The 9,443-nt window shown below is 40.1% G+C and overlaps 2 protein-coding genes across 3 annotated transcripts in view; both read right to left on the minus strand.

Moving 5' to 3' along the window:
• Positions 1-1,452: 1,452 nt before the first annotated feature.
• LOC116707446 (citrate synthase-lysine N-methyltransferase CSKMT, mitochondrial) lies at positions 1,453-3,383 on the minus strand. Of its 2 annotated transcripts, none has more exons than XM_032544784.1 (2): positions 3,233-3,367; positions 1,453-2,323 (listed from the first exon to the last, which is right to left on the minus strand). In XM_032544784.1, exons 1-2 carry the CDS (start codon positions 3,330-3,332, stop codon positions 1,647-1,649), a joined length of 777 nt encoding a protein of 258 aa, XP_032400675.1. In that variant the 5' UTR covers positions 3,333-3,367; the 3' UTR covers positions 1,453-1,646. The 2 variants fall into 2 exon arrangements, with proteins under 2 accessions (XP_032400675.1, XP_032400676.1); XM_032544785.1 differs by having other exon boundaries at positions 1,464-2,323; positions 3,140-3,383.
• A 569-nt stretch (positions 3,384-3,952) lies between these two features.
• The window catches only part of LOC116707445 (ubiquitin thioesterase OTUB1), a 7,681-nt gene continuing 2,190 nt past the window's right edge, over positions 3,953-9,443 (minus strand). The window contains exons 3-7 of the mRNA XM_032544783.1: positions 8,695-8,793; positions 8,410-8,528; positions 7,585-7,669; positions 5,226-5,420; positions 3,953-4,543 (exon numbers count right to left, since the gene is read on the minus strand). Of these exons, the coding sequence (XP_032400674.1) occupies positions 4,346-4,543; positions 5,226-5,420; positions 7,585-7,669; positions 8,410-8,528; positions 8,695-8,793 (696 nt within the window). The 3' untranslated portion in view covers positions 3,953-4,345. The remainder of the gene's footprint in view (positions 4,544-5,225; positions 5,421-7,584; positions 7,670-8,409; positions 8,529-8,694; positions 8,794-9,443) is intronic.

Genomic DNA, 9,443 nt, shown 5'->3' on the forward strand with positions numbered 1-9,443 from the left:
CTATTTTTTTTCAAATATTGAAACATTGTTTCACCCTTTTTTTTCTCTACATACTGTATAATCTCTTTCACCTTGTGTATCCAATAAAATAGTGCAACAGATTCAACACTATTTTTCTACCAGTTGTTAAATTCCTGCTGCAATTTCCTCTGCTGCAGTCAGCGTGCAGTTAGGTGCAACAGATGTTTGTGTACATTTCCAGTCCTCTGAACACACACTAGATTATGATGGCTCAGTCAGATGGTTTCCCTTACCATTTCAGTCACTTACACGTTTACAAGTGACACAGTTTTCATATCATCCCATATTGTTGTCGTAATGTGGCCTTCCTCCAACAGAAGGGAGAGAGACCCCAGGGCATCGACTCACCTAATGACTATATCATCAAGACTCTTGTGAGAGCTCAAAAGTTGATCAATGTGTCAGTGGGAAAAAATGAATTAGAGGCATTAATACTCAAAAAAAGCACATGGCTCAAGCCAAAAAACATTAAGAGATAGGTCTACAGCTAAGAAGAGAGATGTGTATCCAACTTAGAGGCATTGAGGCATCGATCAAAGAAAAAGAAAAAATCTCAATGAGGCAGATTGAGTGACAGTAAAACACATATCCATTTTTTTACCATCATCAATTTATTTTTTTAATATTATATCCCAGGATGGGATTTTTTCAGTAACGACTGATTACTCTTCCCATCTAATTAACGTTGATACCGCCGCTGCTCTATCTTGGTTAGTGCGTGGTGCATGAGACAAGCGCATAAATTCTGACAATTGGCTGAGGTTGAGTAAAATTTCTGAGACAGGTATAGCAAGCCACTATATGAACATAATATCTACTGTACATGCATGGCATTTGTTTGGAGGCTAGTCTCACTTTGTCCCACAGAAACATTAAACTAGTTTAGAGGTGTGTATATTGTTTCTTTTAATAATGTATAGTATTATATATATATATATATATATATATATATATATATATGTATAGTATTAAGTGTCCTTTAAATTATAATATTCAGAGTTATAAATAATTGAACATCCACACGTATTTAAAGTTCCGTCAAAGATGGGTGGAGGTGGGGTCACATTTGAGCATTTGTTCAAACGTACTTGAAAGTAACGCATTAGTTTCTTTCTGAAGTAACTAGTTACTTATAATTTGTAACTGAGTAACTAATTTAGTTACTTATTGAAAGTAACTAGTAACTGTAACTAATTACTTTTTGTAAAGTAACTTGCCCAACACTGATTAAGACCGTCCAGATTAGGGATCAACCAATACAGTTTTTTCTCAATACTGATTATTAGTAGTTAATAAAACCAATAACCGATATTTGGAAGCGATACACATAAACATTGAAAATTAAAGTAAAAATTAAGATTCTGAAATGTAAAAAAAAACCAACACAAAACTATGTTTGGAGGACTTAAGCAATTATTTAATAAATTAGAAACTTTCAACCTAACACACAGTCAGATAGTGTTGTGGGCGGGACATTAGGTCAGACTCAGTGGTGAGTGAAACCGAAGCAGTGTTTAATTAATATACTTTATCTGTTGTCAAGCAAAGAAAACGCTGATACAGATAATCTCCAAACGGCCAATAATCATTCTATCACTAGTCCAGATGTAGAATGTCTCCTCACTCTATATAATAGGGCGAGGAGTCACTTGGTAGCAGTAGTAAGACATTCCCCTTAGCTCCCCAACCTCTTGCACACCAACATCTGCTGCCATCCCCCCCGGCTCCTGGGCCTCTGTCTCCAGCCACAACAGCCTGGCATCAGGATCCTCATCTGAGAACTGGAGCAGAGATCCAGAGCTCCGCAGAACCTTCAAACACTGTTTAAGCACCAGACTGGCCTTCCCTCTCCCTTCCTTAGACCTCAACAAGGCATCTGTGGTGCCCTTATCAACTATAAGATCCACACTGCTATAGCCACAGTGCCTGTGAAGCTGTGTGCAGTCCAACTCTACAAACTCAAGCTGAGAACAAAGATTATGAGGCTGAATGGCTTTGGCTTGGACATGTTCTTGCATTAGTTGCACAGCTATGGGAGAAATGTCTGCACAAGTGACCCGGACCGGCTGGGCTGAGTGTCTGAAAATACAGGGCCCTAGAGCAGAAGTGCCACAGCCCATATCCAGGACTTGTAGCACAGCACCTGGGTGGGACTCGGTCTGCAAGAGAGGCATAATGAAGTCCCGGACGGCATCGAAGCCAAAGAACCACTCAAAGTTTTTGAAGGTGGTTGTCTTGCTGCGGCTCTCGGCGTAGAAGCGGTCCCAGGTTGCTTTCTTATCCATGTTTTCAATCAGTTCAGCTAGGCAGAAACACAGATGGGATTATATTGCAAGTTAATAAGTGAACGTTAGCTGTAAAACACAAATACATTTCACCTTGGAGCCTACATGGGTCTGTCATATATTGAGGGACTTTATGCCAAACTCTTTTTAAAATGTCCTTTCTTTTAACTTTTTCTTAGGTCCTTAGAAGCCACTATTGAATTCTACATGACAAAAATCTACCAAGCTGAGAAACTTTGTGATTTCATGCTCATGGAAATAAATTAAAGCAGCATTGGCTACCCTCAGTTGCCAGTTTATTAGACATAGCTAAAACTGTCCTGGATTAAAGCCTATCATTTGTGAAGATGATAATGTCAGCTCTTTATTGTTTAAACTGCTGAAGAGATGTGTTGATGTATCATGTGTTGTGTTATACTGCATTCGTTTTAACTTTGTGTAACGTTAGCTAACTGGCAACTAGCTACCGCTAGCCAACACTAACCAAGTCCACAACTTTGGAGAAGTGCTAACGCTATTGATGGTACGTATCCAAATTAGAGCTCTTGAATGACTATGTAGCAAGCCAAATAGAGTGTCAATCAACACAAACGTGCTGACGTTAAGTGAAATTAACACTTCCTAAAAAAAAAACAGATAACTAGCGTTAACGTTATTCAACTTGTCAAATATAACGTTGCAACTGACCGTTAGTTGGCTATCTAAATAGCTAGCTGGCTAGCTTATTGACTGCAGTGCCACTGCCAAGTGTTACTTGCTATTACACCATACACAGACACATTTCAGTTAATTGAAATATCTGAATGAAAAATGATAGGTTGATTTGAACGCACTTGTAAGCGAGTGATGCCGTACACAAGCGGCAACTAGTCTCCTGCCTGACAGTGTCAGCGACTTTGCTAACAAAGACATTTTTTCTTAGCGACCTTGTGTCTTGTCTTCTTCACTGTTGTCCAACGCAAGAGTTCTCACTCTGCCCAAATGTCCTGCTACCAAGAGCCCACGGAAACGGCAACGAGACGGCATTTCCTGCTGTTGTAGGTCGTACCGTGCTGTAATGACGCAACTGCGCATGTGTAAATACGGGTGTAAACTAAGCGCACGCACGCAACTGATTGTCAACAAAAAACAGCTGTTCTCCTGTAGCCATCTCAGTTCACTGTTTTACATCTTTGCTGTAATATGTATGCATGTAAGGAAACTATGCACTGGATTGAGTAGGTCAGCATTGGATGTCATTCCTGGTAGTGGCTCCTACAGCTACAAAAATGTATCACTCTTAAGATATAACAATATTTATATATTGTTATATTTTTGCCTTACAAATCACTTTTTATACCTAAAAGTGTTATGCAAATGCTTGACAATCAATGGCAGAATACTATCTCCATGATAAATTGTCATTCAAACAGCAAAAAATGTACGACAATTACTGGTTCAGCTTCTCAAATGTGGAAATGTTCTGTCTCGGTGCAAATTGCATACATTTGATTTTTCAGCTGTTGGTCGGACAAAAAGCTAACTGATCATGTCCCCTTGGGCTCAAATAATTTGTAATTTTCCTCAACAAAAATAAGTGATTAATTGGTCATATAATCCCCTGTTGTAGCCCTACATTCAACCTGAAATAACAACGAAACAACACATAAGATGTAAATCCCTTTAATAAAACTTAATGAAACGCAGTGTAACAAAGGAAAATAATCCAACATAAAGCAAGTAGATAACATTTACAACCACAAAAAAAACCTGTACAACTCTAAATGCCTGGAGTCACTTCTATTTCTTCCAAAGATTATTTAATTAACCATGGTGTGCTGACTGAGGATAAACTTGGGAGTTTGGGACGAGAGGGGTAAGGGAGGCATGTAATGTAATTTTATCTTTTTTTTTTTTTTTTTTAAATACATAAGTGTGATCGTATACACAGATGTATGTTTCATCAACGTTGCTGCTGACGTTTTTCTTTTTGTTGTTTTTTAACCCCAGTGCTGTAGCGTGCAGCGGGAGGAGAATGAGGCGGGCTGTGGCCAGGAGTGTTATTTGTACAAGATGTCGTAATGGCCAGGTCTATAGAGGAGGAAGATGCGTGGGTCGCCACCTTCAGGGAAGACGTGGTGATTGACTGTTCCTCCCTCTCCTCTATCCATGTACTCCACCAGGATGGATACATTCAGGGCCTGGGCCAATGCAATGATGTGGATGTGGTCACTTTCTTTAGACATAGGCTCTACCTCCTAAAAAGAGAAAAACAAGCACATTACATGAGTGTTTCTACAGAACTTGAATGGATATTGAACATGTGCTTTTTATACTTATTCACCCAAGAATGGCTGACTTTTTTTGTTTTTTTTTAAACAAAAAGCTTTATATGCTAGGTGACATATTGCTAGAATATTTCATATGTACATACATATGAAATACATATTAAAACCAACCCCACTCTAGTTTAGTTTACCTTTCCAAGGGGGTAACCATCCTCTATCATCATCTATTTTAAAAATGTTTTCCCACCGACTGGCGAAAAAAGGAAGCGGTTATGAGACTTATAGAGATTTGTTTCTCAGGAGCTAAAACTTAATCTTAAGTGCATCAAAATAGGGATGCTCATTTATGGAGAAAAAAATTTCAATCAATTTGGTCAATAATCTCCTTGTCTTTTGAAAAGAGCTTTAACTAAAATTAATGAACAGACTGTGAATTTTTCCTTAATACTTTTGGCGTTTGAACCTTTTTTTCCCATTAGAAGACAAAATAATATAAATTTACTTGAAAAAAGAAAAAGTTCAAAGTATAAATAAATATCTTTTTAACGATAAATCTGTTTTTGTGATCATTTGGAGCAGAAATCATAATCACAGTAAACATTTTGATTTATTGCACCGCCCTTCATCAGACTGCCCATTTCTAAAAGCCCACCTGCTGACAGAACTCCTTGACGGAGCGTCCTCCCTCTATGAAGTGCTGAAAGAAGCCATACTCTCGCTGCAGGTAGCCCGAGGTGAGCAGCCGCAGGTACACCACCACGTAGTCCGACACGTTCTGGTCGTTGAAGGAGTTCAGGAGCTCCTGCAGGCGCGGCTGCTTCTCGCACAGTTCGATCAGGTCCATGAACTTGGGAGGAGAGACATTGTACACATCATTAGATTCATACGTGCGTGTGGAGCTTGCCAAATGACTGTCCAACTGGCCAAATCTAGAGCGTCTGTCGGCTCCAGCTGACCAAATACATGTACTTTGGCAGATGACCACTCAGAGTTGGCATGGCAACTTATGATGCAAATTACAGGCAATGGAATCACACACTTAATCCGACAGGATGCAAGATATCCTTGACTTACTGTGAAACTCTTCTTCCTCTTCTACATCTTTTATTTGCTTATTTTTATCTATCACTGAACGCTGTTTACTTCACGAAACAAAATATTCTCAAACCAGTGTTTTGCCTGGGTTTGTCAAAAATTTAGGTGAGCATATTTTCTTGAGGGGTTTAAGGGTCTTTCTCCAGGTAAATGGGATTTATTTCTATCAAGAGAATATGCAATTTGACATAATTTTGGAGCACTACCATCCCTATACCACTGTCTAAAATAGGGGTCGACCAATTATCGGGCTGGCCAAAAATCAGGGTAGATATTTGTCAGCTTGCAGATTATCTGTATCAGTGTTTTGTTTTACCCACAAACTACTATGAACTATTTTGGCTAAGCTAAGGCTCTATAAAGCGTCCGGTATGCTCGCCGCAGCCGACCTGACGAGTGCCAATGTGACGTCATGGGAGCCCCGTTATTGTTTATACTCCCGCGGGGTGGTGAGACACTAGTTGCAGTCTTCTCCTTAACAGAGGTGGCACTGAGGAGGAAAGGCTGCCAACTTTGCCATTTCTACGGACTAGAAGAAGAAGAAGGTAAAAAACGGCAGAACTGGAAACAGCATTGACGTCAATCTTTTCAATTTGATTCAATGACCTACTTGGTCGGATCAAGCTTCTCAATCACCATAAAAGAACTCATCTTAACCCAGTAAGTTTACAAGAGAGACTTGCAGTCACTCAGAGTGCTGCCATCAACTCGCCCGTGCTTCCTGTTTCTGCTTTGTCACTGAAAAAAATAGAGTGGTGTGCAACCTCTGGTCAAACACTTAAAATCCACCCGTGTCACCAAGTCTACGTCATTTTGACGTCACATGGGGGTAGGGCTGGGTATCAATCAAAAATTTTCGATACCGGTACCAATACCGATACCTTTACTTCGATATCGGTTCCTGAACGATACCTTTTTCAATACCAGTTTTATAATATCAATTCTGAGAAAGAAAATCACACACATCAGAGTCAGAGGCTACTGTGAGGAGAATATAAAAATAACAGTGAAGATAAGGTTAGCTGTTTAACCAGCTGACCCAATGGATAAGCATATTTTTACAAACATGGACAAAGTATTGTCTGTAAATGTTAGCTTTTGATTTAGCTAGCTACGCAGCAATAAAATAAGGCTACACGCTAACTCAGCACGATGCACGTGTTAAGTTGCAGTAACGCTAATAAACATAAACCTGTTGAAATCCCAGACACAGCGCCGTCCTCGGTACTCCTTGATGAGGCGGAGTCCGGTGGTGGATATTTTGAATCACTCGGAGTCGGCTCTGGTTTTGCATTGCCCACAGGCGGCTGAGAGGAGGAGGGCTGCGCAGGCTGCGCAGCCTGCGGTCCGCTCTTCTAGGTGGCATTTTTAAGCGGTACAACGTTGCTCGCAACCAGTTCACAACAGATACACGTGAACCCCGTCTAACGGCGTAACCACGGATGTATTTTTCCTGGGTGACGCAATCACGTTTAACGTTACAGCCAATCACCGAAACTTGGCACCGAAAGACGAGGCATAATTTGATACTGTGTAAAACCGAAACATTTCGGTCGGTACCATAAAAAAACCGAAGTTCGGTACCCAGCCCTACATGGGGGCGTGTCAGGTTGGCTGCAGTGACTGTGAAGAGGCCTCAAGCAGTCTACAATCCTTGCAAGTAAACTGTTGTTGTTAAAACTTTAGGAAGCTATTTTTATTTTATGGGAATTGTTGGGTTTCTCTAAATAACATCACAGAGTCCAGTCTAGACCTGCTCTTTTTTGAAAAGCGCAATGAGATAAATGTTGTTGTGAATTGGCGCTGTCTAAATAAAACTGAACTGAATAATTGCTACTTCCGTATCAAAGAAAAAACATCTGCATGTAGGTTTGTCAGTTAGCAATTTATGTATTTTACTTGAACAAGAAACTCACAGTATTGTGAAAGTCTTCAATGGTAAACTCAGTGAAGCCCTCGTTAACCAGTTCCAGTTTACTTTTAGTTGCCACGGCTTTGAACCTGAAGAGACAGAAAACATAATGACCGCCATAGTCTTTGTTAGAGTTTAAGTGCAATGGAAAAAGACGAAGAGCACTGTGCCCACAAAAGAACGCCTAATTGTTATGTGACTCTAAACATAATTGTATAGCTACTGTATGTACTGTAGGGTTGCACAATTAGTCGAATTTTAATCGCGATCACAATTTTGACTTCCCACGATCAAACTCTGGGTAACTGCTATCGCGGCGGCCACGGCGAAGAACACAGGAGAAGTTATTGGATGCAACTAACTTCAGTTTGTAGAGTAACAGCGTGAGACGGGGCTGATGGACCTGGGCCAGAGATGTGACCCATTGCGAGAAGATCATAGTTCATAAAAATGCAGCGCAGTGAAGATACAGACGTTTCATACACACGCCGTGTGTATCCGCCGTTCGACCCGTGCTAGACCCGTTCATAATGATCAGCCGTCTCTCTGTGAGTAGCGTCCATCACACTCCCTCTCGCAGTTATAAATAGCCTATGTGACAATACAATTTGTTTTGGTTAAAAACAACAAATAATCGTGAGAATAATCGCAATCAAAATTTTGATCAAAATAATCGTGATTATCATTTTGGCCATAATCGTGCAGCCCTAATGTACTGTATCCGCACGTGACAGAGTTGTATAAAACTATACAAAATAAATGTATTAAATCGTCACAGCTGCGAAAAGTCAAAACCAAAGACCCAAACCGCACCCACTGCCACACTCACTTCTGCAGTTCTTTGCTGTCATCGAGCAGCGACTCGAGATGCGCGAAGCCGAAGGCTCTGTAGAAACAGTTCCCATCTGGTCGCGTCTTACGAATGTACGAGTATTTTTTGTGTAGGTCCTGCAACAAAACAAGAAAAGAAATGATGCAAAAACTGTATTTGAGTGTGTAGGCAACACACAGTTTGGTTTTGTGGCTCTGGATGAAATGACACCCTGGACTGTGGAGGGAATGCACCCTGATGAGAGTGCAGTAACCGGATTCCAGTTAGTGTGGTTGGACTGACCTTGATCTTGAGCTGATAAACTGTGTCCTCCTCAGCGTATTCCCTCTGCAGCACCGCCAGGTCCTGTCTGTCCGACACTAAAGGGTTACTGTTGGCTATCTAGATACCCACGGAAAAAAAAAAAAAAAAAGTTAGGGGATGCCCTGTATGGAACATCAATCATGGAGGACTCTGTCCTGACCGGCTGTGCTTCTAGTCTGAACAAAGGCTACAATATAGACTAAAAACATTAACTATGCATTATGTTTGTATTACAAAATAATGGCAAAAACATGGCTGCTCTTAACAGGTCAAGGTAGAGCTCAAAATCATAATGACAATTTGTTTTGGTTAAAATTGAAATCACGATTATTTAACACAATTACTCATTGTCTTTTGGAAACATGTTGCAAATACTGCACTTAGAAAACATGGAATCAACAGTGAAAACAACTTGAACTGTAACATGTTCCTTCATACTTTTGTTTGTTTTTGTTTTCATTTAGAAGAAGACAAAATAAGAATGTACTTGCAAAACAAAATGTGCAAAATAATCGTTTTTTTCTCGATTATTCTGTTCTATGATCGTTAGGAGCCGAAATTGTAATTGCGTCTAAAGTTTTGATTAATTGCACAGCCCCAGGTCAAGGTCAAGGTTGCTGATTAACAGGAAACTTTAAAGGGCTGTGCTCAATGTATGGGCTGGGCAATATGGAGAAAAACAAAAATCACAATATTTTTGACCTTGATATTGATACCGCAACGATATT

The sequence above is a fragment of the Etheostoma spectabile genome, chromosome 19 (genome assembly GCF_008692095.1).
Source record: "Etheostoma spectabile isolate EspeVRDwgs_2016 chromosome 19, UIUC_Espe_1.0, whole genome shotgun sequence".
NCBI classification, from domain to species: domain Eukaryota; kingdom Metazoa; phylum Chordata; class Actinopteri; order Perciformes; family Percidae; genus Etheostoma; species Etheostoma spectabile.

Bases quoted from the DNA above. Each gene is read 5' to 3' on its own strand.
- LOC116707446 (XM_032544784.1), bottom strand. From the start codon at position 3,332: ATGCCGTCTCGTTGCCGTTTCCGTGGGCTCTTGGTAGCAGGACATTTG. The intron at 2,324-3,232 runs GTCGCTAAGAAA...GTTTCTGCCTAG, and splicing joins TGAAGAAGACAAGACACAAG to CTGAACTGATTGAAAACATG.